Source organism: Lathamus discolor, chromosome 1 (assembly GCF_037157495.1).
Source record: "Lathamus discolor isolate bLatDis1 chromosome 1, bLatDis1.hap1, whole genome shotgun sequence".
Classification (NCBI taxonomy): Eukaryota; Metazoa; Chordata; class Aves; order Psittaciformes; family Psittacidae; genus Lathamus; species Lathamus discolor.
This window is the reverse complement of record NC_088884.1, coordinates 70,973,604-70,991,728: the sequence shown is the minus strand read 5'-3', so window position 1 is coordinate 70,991,728 and position 18,125 is coordinate 70,973,604. Positions and strand designations below refer to the sequence as shown.

The 18,125-nt window shown below is 44.7% G+C and overlaps 1 protein-coding gene across 2 annotated transcripts in view; it reads left to right on the top strand.

Moving 5' to 3' along the window:
- The window catches only part of SYN3 (synapsin III), a 178,460-nt gene that overhangs the window by 7,143 nt on the left and 153,192 nt on the right, over positions 1-18,125 (top strand). For both annotated transcript variants that reach the window (XM_065679376.1, XM_065679384.1), the window contains exon 2: positions 7,112-7,169. In XM_065679376.1, coding sequence (XP_065535448.1) covers positions 7,112-7,169 — 58 coding nt within the window. The remainder of the gene's footprint in view (positions 1-7,111; positions 7,170-18,125) is intronic.

Genomic DNA, 18,125 nt, shown 5'->3' with positions numbered 1-18,125 from the left:
GGGAGGCCGGTATTATGTGGAACTCCATAGTTCCTTGAATAGGAAGTGCAGCCTGAATGGTTGTTGTCTGTGATAACTAAAGTGCTGGTGGTTTGCCAGCTCAGGTCTCCCTCGAAAACAACCCTTCAGTTCCCTTAGAGAAAGGGAGGACTCACAAAAGACAATTTAAAAAACCCTTCTCCCTTCCCACCCCAAAGCTTCCCTTTCTGTGTGCGTTCAAGCCAGGAAAATCCTTACAGCCTCAGAGGGCGGAACCTCAGACCTCATCAAGGACCTCACCATGAGGACTTCCTCTATCAAAAAAACCCAACCACCATACCACAGACAAATACAGGCCTATTCAGAAGAGGCGTTTCTTCCCTTTATGTGATCCCACAGCTAATAATGCCTCAGGGGTATTTTACGGTAACAAGAGCAGGATGGGTCTTGTGCTTTTTCCCAGAAGGCAACAAGGGGGTGTCTGTTCCAATGGCGTGACCTTGGACACCGAAGACCTACCTGCAGTACAGCTGAGCTGGCTCTCCATTGGTGGCTCCAGCAAGACAGCATTGAGAGCAAGATGATCTGAACACACGGATGAGTGCAGCAATACTGCACCCCAAGGCTGGAGATGAAACTTCTGTGGAGCTCCTAGAAACGTATCAGTGTAGTTAGTTTTTAAGCAACCTAAATCTTAGATTTACCTCTTTGTCCCTCACTGTCTGTCTGTAGAATGCAGGTACCCTTTCCTTCTTTCTGCACTTGCCTCTGGTCCATTTAACCTACAATTCAGACCTCGCTTTCTGAGGTGTCGAATCACACATCCATCATGCCTATACACCATCTTTAGAATCCTGACACCTCCCAACCCCTGGCCCAAGGTAATCCTACAGAATAAATACTAACTACCAACCAGTCCATCCCACAGCTGAACAGTGCATAAGGGTCTCTGGGCTGAGGCAGATGTGGACAAAAGCTCCGGTAGGCTGCAGACCTTAGTATTTGTGGAGTCAGTTTTCCCTATGTCCTTGACAGTCAGGACTTTACCATCTCAGAAGCCCTTAATATTTGCTGAGAATTGCTAAACTAGAGGAAAGTGGTGAAGGGGTTGAGGGCTGGCTCCTGAAAGGAAAACCTTCCTTGTTTTCACCCCTGAAGGAAAAAGGGCACAAACACATCTCTCCTCCCTCTTCCCCTCCCCTCCCCACTGCCTTTATAGAGCGTAGGGGCTGGGGGGGTCAGGGCATTCCAGCGGCTGCTGGCCAGTATCCTGGAAACTGTCTCCTTTTTCCCAGTCCCAGCCCCTTTTACGAAGGAGACAATGCGGACATACAGTGAGTGCCTTGTGCATCACTTGGGCCCCCAGGCCCTTTGACACGGGGATTTCGTACAGTGGCTAACCCCCTCCCCTCCTGCCCCGAGGTCCCCCACACCCAATCCAGGGGCCTTCAACCTCGCCTTTTCCAGGCTGATCCAGAAAGAAATTACATACTTTATTTTCCCAAGTAGCTTGAGAGAAAGATGTGTAATGTGATTCCAGGGAAATAATCCAGATAATTCCAGAATTCACCCATGGGTCCTTTTTGGTTTATTTACCCAGGTCTCTTTTTTCCCATTTCTTTCACTCTTTTTTCAACCCACTCCCTTGCCCATCTCTCCCCAAGAGTCCTGCATGTTTCCCCTCTTCTCCTCAGTGTCTTTTGCTCTGGCGCCTTCATAGGGTGGAAAAGGCTGCTTCTCACTCTAGGTGAGAAGTGGTCTCCATCCAAAGTGTGGCTTGGCTTTCTTTGTTTGTTATGTCTTGCTCCAAAGGCACAAGCTCAGTCAGAGGATTTGGAGGAATTAGCTATTACAATATCCCAGTGACCCTCTTTGGCACACTTGCAGTGATACTGAGCCCATTTCTGGGGTGAAGCTACAAGCCTGCTCCTAAGTTTGTAGCTGAAGGCCTCTGTTGGACAGTGATGCCCTAAAAAGTGCCTGTGTTCATTCACACCGCAGGAGATTTGGGCTCAGGTTTGTTTGTTCATCTAAAGGATGGCTTCCCAGTTATCAAGACATACTACAAGCAGCTGCAATGACATTAGCTACATCAGCTCCACCAAGGCCTCCTACAAGAAGATTTGAGCTATGCTTCTTTGATTTCTTTGATCTCTTCCTATCCTAGAAAATGCTTTATACAGAAACCATTTTACAGGATACCTGAAGAAATACCATGAATTTAATACAAAATACCAGCCTGTCTTCAAAGCTGTGTTATCTGTCATAACTTCTGCTTCACCCAGCTAATGAATCACAGCACTCCTCCAGGCCATCACGATCACTTCAAATCTCTTGTCCTTCCTGGCTACTCCCTTCCCAATGTTGAGGCCAGTGTTCTGTACCTCTTACATGGGCTGCTGTATCTGAGGAAGAGCTCCCTGGGCACTTTCTTTAGCTGATGCTTGATACCTGCTGCAATAAGGTAACAAGGTGTAATACCTGCTGTAATTGTACCTGCATCTTCTCCTATTCATCACCTGTGCATAGCATTTTCCAGTATGGTAGAAGTTGTGCAGTTCCCTGCTGCACCCCTGTTGCCTCTCTTACCCACAGATACAGAGGAAAACACTGAAGCAGTCCTCTTAAACACCTTGGATATGCTGCTTTGCACCAAGAGTCAAAATGCAGAGGGAAGAGAGAAGAAAGAACTCCAGGAGAGACAGTAAAATCTCTGCGGAAATAGCTTCTCCTGGATTCCTGTGCTGAACATCTTTATTGGCTGATGGGTTGAGCACCCATTGCACCAGCTTTTGTTTTAAAGCAGAAAAAGCACAAGGCAGACATAACCGGTTATCTATCATACAGAGAGAAACTGCAAGATGATCTGTGTTCACCCAACAGATGTAGCTTGTGAGTTTTGGCCCTTTGCTGCTGATCCTGGGCAGCCCTTACTCCACATGTGGGAATTGCGTCTCTTGTGCATGTTCCCCCATGACACAGGAGCAGCACAGCAATGCAGGCTGGCCCCAGCTCCTGTACCTGTAGCCCTCTGGCCCACCTTTACTTCCCCTGGGCCTTGTGACACGAGGCTTTGACAGGAAAATTCGCACCCATGAGGAGTGAATCCCTGTGTTTGCAGATAAGAGCATTAGTAGGAAGGAGCAGGGGAACATGCTGATTTGGGCACCCCTCACACAGGCACGGTACACGTTGTCCCAGCTGTCAGTGACACCCAGAGGGATAAACTCTGGTATTCAAGTGTCTTACAAATGTGTTTGCAGTGTTGGGTCAGTGATGGCATCCCTTACTCAGACAGATGCATTGCAAGCACCTAATGGCACTAATGTTATACATGGGCTTTGTGTGAATTATCTCTTATGAAGTAACCAGAGATAAATTGATCATTTATTTTTCCTTGCTGCTATTAAGGCTGCACTCTGTATGTGACAGAGAATTGTGTATATGCCACAGTTGCTGAGGCAGATGGGGACTGTTTCATGGCAGCTCTGGAAAATAAGCTTTTATTCTTTCCAAATTACTTCATAAGAAGAGTCATCGGGTTTCTTGTGGCCCTGTAATCATGTCAGGGCTGAGGCAGAAAGCAGAAGTTTGTTTGATGCTCTTGAACCCAGAAAATATGTCCTTTTCCAGAGCATGCGGCTTCTTCCATCACAAAGAGAGAAGGATTCAAGGCAAGCTTTCTCTCTGGAAAAGAAACAGCCTTTTGCTGTTTATTGTGGTGCTTCCTCTCTCCCAGCCAGTGCAGCCACATTTAAATGCATTGCCTAGCACTGTAAATCCTACCCAGGAAGTGCTCTTGAGTATGGCTGTGCAGTTTTCTTCAGTCAAAACATGTTTACATGCTAATTTACTGAGATCACAGCAACCACACCATCCCATCTGCACCCTGCCTAGCAAATCATAACTCTGTGTTCTGGCAGGTTTGAACAGCTGACATGCTTGATAATAAAGGGATGGCCAGCCAAGCCAGTGGTCAGTGCTGCAGGCTGCCCAGGAGAGGGGGTAGGTTTGTATGGCCACTGCCTTGCCCAGCGTCCCAGGCTGGGGAGACAAACAGCCCCCATCCCAGGGCAATGAGCTGCTCCTCCGGTCCCTAGCAATTGGCTATGCTAGAGGTGAATGGGGACACTTCTGAGGCTCCCCAGAAAGGCTTTTGACTGGTCTTCTGGGTGCCACTCCCCTGCTGCACTGCAGGATGCCTAGATAGCCCTGGAGCATGTCACTTCCTAGGCAGAGGTCTGGAAGAGCCTTGCACAGGTGGTTTTGGGGCAGAGAGCATCTTACATATGTCTTGCACTGTCTCACCTACCAGAAACATAGAATCATAGAATAGTTAGGGTTGGGAAGGACCTCAAGATCATCGAGTTCCAACCCCCTGCCATGGGCAGGGACACCTCACACTAAACCATCCCACCCAAGGCTTCATCCAACCTGGCCTTGAGCACATCAATCTACCTTGTTCTTGCATCCCGACCGGAGCAACATAATCTTCCTTTTCCTCCATCTCATGTCCACTGTAGGAACCAGAAGCCATTTCACGCATTGCACACTACTGACTGAAAGACTCCCTCTTGCAACAGAGGCATCACGATGTTTCCACAGCATCAGCAATGATTCCAACTTGCTTGAAATTTCAGGGCTCCAGGGTGAGGCTAAAGCCATTTTTCATTTCAACATGATAGCCTCTATTGCCCAGGGGCTCCAAAACCCCAGGTGTGAATTGAAAACCTCACTCCAGAGATGCTTCAGTAAGAAATGGTTCATTCCTACCCTGGGCCATGTCAAAATGATGGGCAGACCAAAATATTTGGTTGCAAATTGCTTAGAACCTGTAGTCTTCAGAGACACTCGGAGCAGGTTAACCCTCCTGGGGGGCTTTCTTCGGAAGAAAGTGATATATTGTGCTGTTAACAGGAAGTTATCTGAGACATGGGATGAGACAACCTGTGTGGGAAGAGGGCAAGAAGGTCATATAGTGCCTGAGTTGAGATCCCTTGCTCTATTCCAATGACTCCTTCCTCTGGATATCCTCTCTGTGTGATTACCCATGAGTAGAGCCAGTACTGTAGAGATGGGAGAGAGGACTTTTTTAACCATGTGAAGGCTCATTTCATGCACTAGGCAGTGGAAGCCTCTTTGCTCCATCTGTATTGGGCTAAAGACTGCGGTTAATCACACTTCATTACAAGCTGAAGCAAAACAGCACCAAAGAGTTTGCAACCAGCTGGTCAGCAAGGAGGAAAGGCCATAGAGGGAGGAAGTGTGTTTCATAAATAGGGGTAAGCAGTATACATTATGAGTGTGCTGGGAATAAAAACAAGCTTGTACCAGTGAATAGTGTGCCTCAAATTTCAGACCAGTTCCTGTGGGCCCACTTAAAGCTTATTCCAGTTTTCGAGAAGTCACTGCTTCCAGCAATATCCCCAGTGTTTAGGAGAGAAGAATGTTGCCAGGCCCTCTAGAGCCATGTCTCCAGAAATACGATGGAATTATTAAGTGCATTTAGCGTTCCTGTTTATTGTTAGAGGCATGATGTCTCCGCTTGTCTGCTGAGCTCCTTTTTTTCAGGCAACACTCATAAATTCAAGGAAGAGATAAAAAATGGCCACAGCTCTGCTTTTTATACCGGTCAGGGTTGTTTGAGTCATTTGGTCGTGGTCACACCTGGCTGCTACACTGTCCCCCACTGATCTCTGTGCAGAGGTCTTATCACCACCATGCTGATGGATGGGCTGTCTGGGAAGGGAAGCCTGATGCAGCCTTCAGATATCCTAATAAGAATGAAGCAGAAAACTTTTGGAATTATTTTGCATAGGTTTGCTTTGGTTTGGTTGGTTTTTAATAAAATGTAAAGTTCTGACTTGGTTTTGAGCCAGAATGACAAAACGGGTTTTTATTTACTCATCACATTTCTGGGGGAGGGGAGCAAGCAGCTGAAAACTGGTGTGTTTCAGCCATGGGGAAAATTGCCTTCCTACTGCCTCTCCTCTTTTTTTTTTTATTGGAACAAACAGACACATAGTAAAAATGTGAGCCAGCTTCTTTTTTTTCTCTAATACTATAAAATAGGGAGCAAAGCCGGCTTCCCCTCATTTTCCCTTACTTCTTTATTCTGTCCTCTCTTTGCCAATTGGAAACAGAATGCAGAGAGTTACTTTGTCTCTGGAAACAGCGCTTGCACGGCTGAACTGTGTTTTCAAGGGTTTCCAAATAGAACAGCTTTTTGGAACCTACGTGGTCTTCCTGAAGTTTTAGGGGGGAGATTTGAGAAAATAAATTCGTATTTTCTTCTGTCGAGCTTGTTTGGTGAGGAGAAGAACTGGGGAGACATATTCACGGTGGAAATTATATTGGCAAGTTCCCTGCTGACTATCCAATATAATGAGAATTATACACAAATATCAATGAAAAAGCTAAAGCTGACTGTCCTTTTCCTATGTTTTCTTCTCCAGCACTACTGTCAGCCTTTCCCTATCATAAACAACCAATCCTTCTGAAAGCACTTTGTTGTCTGCATAGCGTAGGCAGATAGGAGCAGAGTGGTGGAAGGTATATGTCCTTCTCATGACACTCTTCAGCTCCAAAGCAAACACAGAGATCCTTCATTAGTAACCCTGTAGATGCAGATACTGTTTTTCTAAATCAGTAGTGGAAAAACAAACAGAAGCAAAAAGCAGCCCTGTAGTGATAAAGCAAGAGAATAGGCTTCACAAGTTGTTCAGCTATGATGATAAAGATCCTTGCTCAAAGTCCGAAGTAGTTTCTAACGTTGTGCCATATGTTGCTCTCCTTCTTTTACAGAATAAAGATTGAGTATTAAATGAGACACAGCAAGGAATAATCTGTTAGAGTCTTTGCTCTGGAAAAGATTAGGAGAGCATTTGGTTTTCAGTTTGAAAATAAAATGAAAAAGTCGCAAGCCTTGAAGGAACTTTCCAATGTGGTTTTCATCTGGCTTGGCAGGTTTCTTTTGGAGAACAGAAAGCTGAAAGAAGATAGGAATTAGGAAAGCATGCTGTGACCCGGATAGAAATTATTCAGCAAAAAGGGAAATGCAGAAGCAAAACAGTATGTAATGAAAGCCAAAAATCTTCTTTAACCATGTTTGTCTCTCTCATTTCTTCTGCAGGGCCAAATATTTCCAAGGGAAGAAAGTGAATGGAGAATTTGATATCCGAGTGGAACAGGTCAGTAACAACTGAATTTGGCTCCAAGAAATGTGTGTGGACAGGGCTGAGGTTTTGATCACAGATAATCTGTGGATATTTCTTGTCTTGAAGAAAGGAACTAAAGAGTCTTAAGATATGTCCATTTTATAGAATTGTGGAAGTCATAAACAAAAATATCCTATTGGTCACCCCTTCGTCCTCCCTACCTTTGCAGAATCAGTTGCTATTTCACCTTAAAATACAATTTTCTATTATGGTGATGGGGTTATAATTTCTTCCATGAGAAGACTACCTCACAGCTCTGTATCTATGCCTGAAAAAGTGTAAAGCCAGTATACAACAGTTCATGGTGATGTTATGTTCCACATGAGATCTATACAAGTCTTCTGATTTACCCTGATTTAAGCCTAAAACCTTTGGCTGAAGTATGCAAATCCACTACATACGGCAAAATCTTTAAATCTATTGCAAGTCCATAACCAGTAAGGAAGTTCAATGCCTGTTTCTGATGTGCTGTGCAGGACATTGGGCAAATTACCTGTTTCTCTTTTAGCCTTCACCAGCCATTCGTTTCAGTTGAAAACTCTTGATGTTGGGTCTGTCCCCTTCTCTCTGTGTTGGTACAGTCTGTCAAAATGAAGTCCCAGGATTGACTGGAACTTTGGATGCTGTTGTCAAAATAGAAATGATTATTAATAGTCATTTGCAGACACCTAACTTGAAAGCAGCCATAAGGAGAGATGTAGAGATGAGCTGGTGATCCTGAAGGAATCATGGTTGCTTTACACTCATTAGGGTTATAAAATTACTTGGATGGATAAAGAAATTTGGTGAATGTTGTTTGAATGACCTGATTTTTTCTGTCTTCATAAAGCTTTTGATTCTGCATCGTTTGTGTGTGCACATGTGCATATGTGTGTGTATAGAATTATTAATGCAGTGATTTTGAAGACTTTCTCAGGACCCATTGTCCTTGATAAAGTGCTCCTTCTCCTTTCAAAGGGGTGCTGTCCCGTTGCCTACGACTATACATGAGCACACATATTCTGACCAAAGGCTGTGTCTGGAACAGAAAAGTTAACAAGTTTGGTTTTTGTTGGGTTTTTTTGCAACTGTGATACTATGAACACTTAATTTTCCTTTTTATTGGTATCATACTTGCCACCACTGGGTGGTATTAGGAAGAACAATTCTCACTTGCACTTCCTTATCAAAGACTTTATTTTACTGTCTCCTTCACTAAATGTTCTAAAAGACTATTGGAAAAGAAAAAAAATTCACACCTTTCACACAGAAGCATGAAATCAAATAATAATTCAGTTTTCCTTCAAACCTCTGGTCTGAGCCACTACACTGCTCAAAGCAGCGTGAGCTTCAAAGCTAGACCTGGCACTCTTCAAAATGACCTGTTAATTCCTTCCTAAACCTCCAGCCTCTGCCTTTCCCCTTATAGTCCTTCTTCTCAGATGTTACTGCACTTGAAGTCCTCATAAAGAAACTATCTTCAAATGGCTGGTGAGTGGAGAAGGATCGAAGTGGACTCTTGATCCCTGATGGGTTAAACCCAGTAATGACCCTTGTCATCGTCACTGGGCAGCTTATCGCATTTTCCCAAGAACTCTTTGAGGGAGACTTTCCTGGTCTGTCACTCGAAATCCTTCACATAGGCTGATGTCCATGCTTGAGATGAGGCACTAAAGTGCTCCAAGACTGTAAGGCTGGTGTATAATCCTGCTGGTGAGGACCATTGCCAGGACCCTCACAGCTTTCCTTGCTGAGCATAGTGTCTGCAGCTCTGCCCAAGGGAATGAAAAGTGCAGTGGGTAAGAGAGATGAGGAACAACAAACAGAGGTCCTGCCTGCTTCCCTTGAACCCCTCCTGCCCCTTAGACCAGGCAGCCAAGCCTCCAAGTAGTGGGCACTGAACTGCTCTTGACTCGCCCAGACAGCAAAAGCAGAAGGGATGATCACTTTCCCCAGCTGGACCACTGTCTGTCAAGAGAAACACAGAAGCTGTATTATCACGGGCAGTTCCTGAATCTGACCTCTCCATATCACTGAGGCCAAGAGAGTGGCTCTTCTTTCTTCAGACTCTGTTTTTTTGTCACCTTGTTTTTTCTTGCCAATCTACCCTTGCTTGGTATTTCTTGAAAATCAATTTTCTTGCCTTGCTCCCACCCTAACTACCTGGAGCCTTACTCTCTTCTTCCTCAAGAGCATATCCAGGAGCCTAAAGTGCTGTGGAACAGGTCCCCAGTGGCTGAACACAGACCCACCCAACCTGAAAAATGAATGTTCATCCATTATGGGGAAAAAAAGCAGGGAATAGCCCTGTTTACCAGACTGGTCCGCACCCTTGTCTTTAAGTGCCCAGCTCACCAGTCTTCACTACTATAACTGGCCCATGAATGGTACATAGACTCTGCCATCATGCTCAAGCCCTGTTCAGGTCTGAGTAATATCTGCATCAGATCAAGGTTTGACTCTCCAGCACCTCTTAAGCCACTTGGTGTGCTCAGTAAGTTCATTTAGTTTTTCAGTTTTCCATTTGATCCTGCTTCAGATAACCACACATTATTGACTCAGACAGGAATACAGTTTGCCTTTGGAAAGTTTTTTATATTTTATAGGAAAAAAAAACACTTTTAATCTGAAAAGCTGAACAACAAAAAAAGTTTGAATGGCAGAAAACAGTGAAAGGAAATATCCAAATGTTAAATACTCTTGAAAAACCACATTGGGAAAAAGCAACTGCCCTGTTTTTCTGACAGTGCTAATTTTTTTGCCATTCTTCCAGGATGCTCTGTGGTTGGTTTAAACTGAAGGGAGAGTTTGCCTTGTTGCTTTTTCTCTTCCTTTTTCATCTCCATCTCTATTACATTTTCATTCTTTCTTAGCAAGCCATTTCAGAAGTCTTTGGGGGGCAAGCAGAGCAGGATAGTAGGTGATTTTTTCTTTAAGTCATGACATCAGTTATTTGTAATGAAGCAGGAGTGCTGAAAGCAGCGCTGCCTCTCCCTCTCTCAGCAGTGGGAAGTCACTTATCTAATCTGGTTCTACACCCCTACCAGCTCTCAGAGCTGCCTCTCCCCCTTGGCTGTCATCCGAGGAATGCAAGACATATGTGATCATGCTGTCTCGCTCCATCTATCCCCCACACCCAACACTGTCGAAGGCATTGGCTGATTTCAGCCAAATTGGAGAAACAGGCAGAGTTTCAAGATATTGAGTTACTACCAGAGGTGAATTCAGTTCAGATACTGGGTAACCCACAGGGAAGAGACTATTAAATGCCATCCTGCTGCTCAGGGAGCTGCTTCTGTAAATCTCAGTTTGTATGAAAATAGGTTTTATGGACTCTCAAAGAAGGTTTTATAGTTAGTAAGACAGAAATGAATTGCATGACCTTAGTGCCACCCCAAGGTCCTTGGTGTTCAGCTATGTCCATTACCAATAGTGAAAAGCAATGGACAAGAAATGCTGTGGGCACCGTCTGCCGCCTGTAAATAGGGGTGAGAGTTGTAAGGGGTAAAGGTGGGCACACTCTTTCCAGCCTCTGCTGTTTCCTGTCACACCTTAAAGAGAACATGAAGCCTGATTTTGTTTCCGACTTTGTTTCCACATTTTTTAATTCTGATCTTCAGTGTAACAGCCAAAACGTATTTATTAAGGTGCTTTAGAGGCTGCCGCATTTATTATTGCTTGCCCTAGACTGAAACCCAGGCATGCACAGCATTGCCTTCTTCCTGTTGACTGCAAGGGGAGAGATGCGGGGTTGATTGTCCAGTACCTGAAGGGGGCCTATAGGGATGCTGGGGAGGGACTCTTCGTCAGGGACTGTAGTGACAGGACAAGGGGTAACGGGTTAAAACGTAAACAGGGGAAGTTTAGATTGGATATAAGGAGGAAAATCTTTCTTGTTAGGGTGGTGAGGCACTGGAATCGGTTGCCCAGGGAGGTTGTGAGTGCTCCATCCCTGGCAGTGTTCAAGGCCAGGTTGGACGAAGCCTTGGGTGAAATGGTGTAGTGTGAGGTGTCCCTGCCCATGGCAGGGGGTTGGAACTGGATGATCTTGAGGTCCTTTCCAACCCTAACTATTCTATGATTCTATGATTCTATGATTCTATGATTCTATGATTCTATGATTCTATGATTCTATGATTCTATGATTGAGGGCTGGAGAGTTGAGAACCAAGTGCAAGTGAATCAGGCCACGTTTTTCTTTGAAGGCAGTTTGGATTGCATTTTGATTATTTGGATAATTTTTCACTGCAACTCCTTCCATAGCAATGATAGTTATCCATAAAATCATAGAATGGTTGAGGTTGGAAAGGACCTTAAAGCTCACCCAGTTCCAACCCCAGGTTGCTCCAAGTCCCTTCCAACCTGGCCTTGAGCACTGCCAGGGATGGGGCAGCCACAGCTTCTCTGAGCAACCTGTGCAGTGCCTCAGCACCCTCACAGCAAAGCTCTTCCTAATTAATCTAAGTCTCCCCTCTGTCAGTTTAAAGCATTCCCGCTTGTCCTGTCACTACATGGCCTTGTAAAAAAACCCTCTCCAGATTTCCCAGGTCCCTTTATGCACTGGAAGCTGCTCTAAGGTCATCCCAAAACCTTCTCTTCTCCAGGCTGAACTACCCCAGCTCTCAACCTGTGTTCATAAGAGAGGTGCTCCATCCCTCTGATCATTTTCATGGCCCTCATCAAGGCTCGCTCCAACAGGTCCACGTCCTTCTTGTGCTGTGGGCCCCAGAGCTGAGCCCTGTACTCCAGGCAGGGTCTCATGAAAGCAGAGTAGAGGTGGGGAATCATCTCAGTTGACCTGCTGGTCACATTCTTTCAGACTGAATGAAACACGGATCAAAAAGCGAAATCTGTTTGACCTGTTCCCGTTAAAATCCTGATGGTTTAAGCTTTACTTAGTGTGGGTAAACCCCTAAGCTTTAAGAAGCAGCTGAGTCTAAAAATACTATTGCTATTGTATGCTAAAAATAAGGTTCTTAGATTTTGATCCATATTGTTGCCTTTACTTGTCTTATGATTTCTAGTTTTGAGAACTGCTGTATATACATAGTCAGTTCTTTTCTCTAGAAATACAAATGCTAGAAAAATTCCTTTACATATGAAAAGTGTATGTTTGATTAAATGGCTCTAAAGCTGAGTTTAAAGAATCTTGAAGTGCCACCGGAGCTGACCACACGCTTTTAGTCTTTCCCAGAATTAATTTGACTTTTCTCAGTCCTTCACTGGCCAGAAGAGCATCAGGAATCACAGTATCTTCAGGAAGGGGAGGAATTAGACCGTAAGCCTTATGTTCTGTCAAATGTCTTTCATCACCAGAGGCAACTGGTAGTAACTCAGCAGCTTTCCGCACCCAATCTGCCCTGTCCCAGAGAAAATTAAGCTTTGCATGCTCTAAGGATTTCCTATGACTCCGCAGTTTCCCATATGGATGATAACATACCGAAGGTGAAGGGCTCCTTGGGCGCTAGGTGTGCCACGTGTATAACGTGGACGCCACATGGGCATGTATCCCTAGCACATCCAGGTACAAACAGAAGAGGGCAAGAAAGCAGAGGCTGAGACCTGGACAATCCAGGCCCATCAGATAGACTGTGACATTGTGGGTGGTGGCCACATGAGTGGACACTCACCGTCTGCCTGGAAGAAAGGTGCCCATAAGGTAGTATGTGCAGAGCAGGGTCAGTGGGATGACCATGGAGACCTGATTTATGAAAGGAGGCTGAAAGAGTTGAGTTTGTTTATCCTGCCAAAACAGAGGCTGAAGGAGACATGGCTGCTTTTAATAAATACTGGTTTAAGAAAGAGTTTTGTGATAGGATGCCTGCAGTAGCAAGGGGTTAGACCCTATGGCTCTGGTGGGCTTTACCAGTCCCTTGCACTGTGTTGACCAACAGGAGCCTAGGAGGGAGAGAGGAGAGCACAGACCTAGCAGGCAAAGCAAACAGCAGTTCTTAGACAGAGCCTGCCACCTTTGGGGTACCTTTCCTTCAGATATTTCCCAAAGACATTTTAATATATGCAGAGGCATCTTTCATGGCATTGACTTACTGATGGTGGAGGGGGGTGGAAAAAGTACAGGGGGAGTGATGAGGCCAAAAGGTTCATCTAAACTTTTATTCCTGTTGTTTGTCCACCCGTCTCCTTCCCACCATTTCCTGCTGTGACGAGGTGGGTCCGTCTGTCCGCCTGATACACATTCTTCTCACACAGCTCATCCACTTGTTCCCGCTGCCTGGTTTATTTTCATGGAATGATTATTCAGTGAACTCCTATGTACATTCTTCTGGAAAAGTCTTGTGGTATAGATTATGACTCCGTTGGCAGCATTGTCAGGAAAAAAGTTGTACTTGGCGCTCGCAGAAGATAATTGTAATACAAATCATGAATTCCAGCTCCATTGTACTTCCCGTCCTAAAGATGTATTTTCATGTGCGGCACAAAGTGGTCCTTTCAAAAGGCAGAGTCTGATAGGCCCATGTGTGATGAGAGGTAAAGTTAGTCTCTCATCAAATAACCACATATTTTTTATTCAGTATATGTTTAGGTTTGGGGGTTGGCTTGTTTTTTTTCAAGTGAAAGCCAAAAAGCAGTTCAAGAACAGCAACAGCAGCTCTCATAGCTTTGCCACACACGAGCATTCAAAAACTATGAGTAAAGAGACCTGGAGAAGCAGCAAGAATGACTTGAAAAATAATTTCTTACATACATAGTATTTTCTTGGTTTATTATGGGTTTTTCCTTCCTTTGGTTTTTGGAGGCTTACAGAGTTCATGGTTTTGAGCTATTTTTTCCTGGGATCAAAAATTCAGAAATGTACTTTTGCTAAAGCTCTGATTTTTGGGTAGTCACACCACTTCTGAAAAGATAATTCAATACACGGTTCCAAATGCCATCAGAGCTGATGCACCAAAAGGCACTCACACAGGTCAAGGTATGTGGACCTTCAGCATCAGCACTGTCTGCAACCTATGAGTGTGCATCCTATCTTCAGGACTTACGAAAAGCAGTTGTGGAAACTCCCCTTAGAGCCACACAGCAGCATCCCCTTCCCAGTTGGCCCTTCTCCATGCTTTTCTCCCAGAGAGCAATCCCAACACTGTGGGTGGGAAGCAAGATGCCTCCCAAAGGGATGATGTCTCAGGAACGAGACATAGGGAATGAGGGTGTGTAATCTCTAATTCTGCATGCATGTGCACACCAAGGCCGCACAGCCCCAGCTCTCCCCCGTGTTCACATCCATTTGGTCTGCACCTTCTGCCTGTGCAGGATTTAGGGATTGCTTACTTTGCCCCTGAAATGCTTGTGATGGTTGTAGTGAAACACTCTGCTACAGGAATGCAGTCTGGTGTCTGCCGAAGTCTTTCTTTCCTTATACATATTGGAAGATCCACCAAAAAGTAAAGCATAAAATCCACTGAGGAATGTAAGTGATTTGAGTAGACAGTAGTAATTTCTCATTCCAAGTGCTTAAGCCATGACATGGACCAGCCTGTTATCCTGACTGCATTTTGTGTCACAGGGCAAGGGGATCAAAACAGATTGTAGCGACAGCTGGTGAGGAGTTTCAGGAGCAGAACTGTGAGAGTGGAGAGCCTTGGTCAGAGCACAGTCAGTGGGTAGGGAAAAGCCAAAGGATACGTAGAGACTGGGGAGCTCCAGATATGCAAAAGACCCAGTGCCCTGCAAGCTTTGTGGCTCCAATGCCACAGGTCAACCCACCTTCTTCCATGACCATGCAGGTGAGAAGGGCTGGTCTAAGTAACTACCAGATGGGATCCTGATGCGGGTACTCTGCATTGCCCCAAAACCCAGTGTATGTGTTATAGCATATAGCATGTTGCACTGAGGAAAGCATGAAGGTTCCCTAGTAGAGCTAAAACCTGCTCTTATTTTTGTGTATGTGCAGTATATATGCAAATGCATGAATAAATGCAAATATTCACACAGAAATCTAATACAACCTTGTGTCTCTCTTCTAAGCAATAACCAGCCAGAGCAGTTTTTAACTAGTTACGTACTGAGGAGGGTTTAGAAAGTTCAGTACCTCAAAAAACCCCAATGTGGTTGTCACTGCTTGGACAAGCCTGCTTGCTTTAAAAAAAAAGTATAAATCAGTCACCATGACCCCAAAACATAAATCTGAAAACCTGTCTTATATCCCTACTTCTGCATTCCTCTGCCACAATGAAGATGAACTGACCCTCAGCATCTGCTCAAGCAGCAAAATGGAATGTTTTCCTGGGCTTCCCCTTTGACATACACGGAGAAGTTTATTAAGGATGTCTGCCAGATGCCAAACTTATCACAGGATGGTTGAGGCTGGGAGGCACATCTGGATATCTCATAGTCCAATATCTTGCTCTGAGCAAGGGCACATAAAGCAGGCTTCCCAAGGCCATGGCGAATAAAAGGTTCATGGTCTCCAGGGATGCAGACTCCACAGCCTCTCTGGGCAACCTGTTCCAGTGTTTGACAATCATGGCGATAGAAAGGGAGTTTTCTTGTTTTTACATGGAATGTAGTGTTTCTCATTTTGTGCCCATTTCCCCTTGCCTTTTCCCTGGGCAACACTGGAAAGAGTATGGCGCCATCTTCTTTACTACCGCCCATGAAGTTTTTACAGACATTGACAAATCTCCCCCTTTTATGCATCAATCATCAATGGCAGATTCACAAGACAGGAAACGGAAGGCAACTCAGTAGCTGAGACAAAGCAATGCAAGGATTGCTGTGGCTCTCAGACAGAATCTGAGTTAAAAAACAGTCACTTCGCTGCACATATGACAAATCCATGCTGGAACACATGGACGGCAGTATTTTATGTAAGGTGAGTGGCCTTACTTTTTACTGAACAATGTCCAGGCCTCTGCAGAAGGATCAGGGGGAGTTTGGGCCATTACAACTCAAGGAAGTTGCAGGCCTGTTAGAGAGGATCCCAGTGACAGCAACAACGTTAATCAATGTGCTGAAAAACATCACCTACGTGGAAATGTTTCAGGAATGAGGTTGGTTTTGTCTGGGAAAAAAAAAAAGGAAGAGGGAAGGGTTAGCTTTCAGGTTCTGCAAGAGAAAGTAATGGACAAAAAGAAAAATACAGTCTTAAAATCTAAGGGGAGAGATTTAGGCTGGATATTGGGAAAACTTTCCAAGGTTGTTAAGGCACAGATTGCCTAAAGAGGTTCCTCACCTGTGGAAGATGTAAGAAGACTATAGTATCTGCGCACAATGGCAGAGGTAGACCTGATCCTGACTTAGGAATGAGAGAAAGATATGTCTTGAGGTCTTTCCCGGACAGCTTTCTGTTATTCTATGAAAAGTGAGTAAAATCCACCTTGAACACATGCTTCCCACAAATCATTAATAGGTATAGCTACCAAGCCAGGTGTTTCCAATACTGCACGATTTAGAAAGACAAAATCCTCCTTGTTGTATTATCAGCAAACAGAAAAACTCTAAAATAGCTCACCAAAAAGATCTCCAGCACCTAGAGAACACTGAAGGGAGAAAATGAGAATAGCTTAAGCTTTAGTTCAAATGATCTGGAGAGATTTCTGAGTCTGAATACCTGAAATAGGCATTAACAGAACTGTCCTAAGAATATCTGTGGGCATCCTCCAGGTCTGGGCCTCACAGAAGTATGAAATACTTCTACTCCCACAGTCTGTATTACGTTATTATTCAAGACAGATTGTGTCACGTTTGTCACACATGGTTCTGTCTTGCCCTGAATGTTTTTGCAGACATTGGCACCATTGCAAAGCAAGTATAAAACACCATCAGGCTAATATAGTGCCACTTTCTATTTGATGAGTCCTGATACAAAAGACTCTGCAAGACCACGGGGCTCTGGGGTCTCCTGTCTTATTCATAGTTACCTGTCACTCTGTCTGCACAGACGGCTTTCAAAGACCTCTTTGTCTGCAAGGTAAACTCAGGCTGGAGATGATCTCAGACTTGAAATCCCAGCCAAGGGAAGTCATCAGGCTACAAAACCCACAAAGTTAAAAATACAGGGAGCACTGGAAAATCAACAGGAAACAATTTCTGCTGACTGAAGTTTTCAGTCTTCTTCTAAACGCCAGCTACCAGCGGCCTGTCGGGTGGGACAAAGCAGCTACATGAAAGCAGCAGCGGCCCTTAACTTGGTACATTAAAGCATGAGCAAATGTCGTGAAAAGATTAAGGTTGTCCCTCAGCTGTGACGGTATATCTAGATGTTTTGAGGGCAAGGTAGTTGAGTTCCCCAGACCCTCTCTTCTCTCCTCCCTCCTTGTCAGGGTCCCCTGGACAATGGTTGCCAAAGGGGATTTCTCCTTTTCTTTTGGCTCTTGACATTAGCAGGCCTGAAATTGGTCCTGGCAGTTTGGTATGAAGTACTTACCATTTCGGAGGATTCCCAGGCCTGTTGGACATTAGGTGTCTGAACACATTTTTGTTTGGTCTGACTCAGGGCAATGCCTGTCAGACCAACTTACTTAGATCGTAAGTACCAGCCGTCAGATGAAGATTGACCATTTCTACCCCCAGCAAAGCAGAGTGCTAAGCTTTTTAGTACAAAATCACTGTGGAAAAAAGTTGCAGAATGAAAACATAAAAACGTGAAAACACAGACCTAAAACTTCTCTTCTTGCTCTGGTGTTCACATCAAATGATCGCATCCCTCAGCTGCAGAAGCTGAAGATGCAGCTCAGTATGCCTCTGCCTTCAGAGTGGAACATCTCTGAGGCACCTGAGGCATATGCAGATACAGATGTGGGAAAACTGTCGTTTCATCTCCCCAGTCCATAGAGCCTCTTGAGCTGATGCGTAAGCTGGTAAGCTTGCCTTGACCCACTAGGGAGCTCACTGATGGTACACAGAGCATCCGCTCTTGGCTGAAATTCCTCAAGGAGGACTCCCCCCTCCCTACCTCTGTTGAGATTTTTTAAATATATATAATGCAGGTGCCCT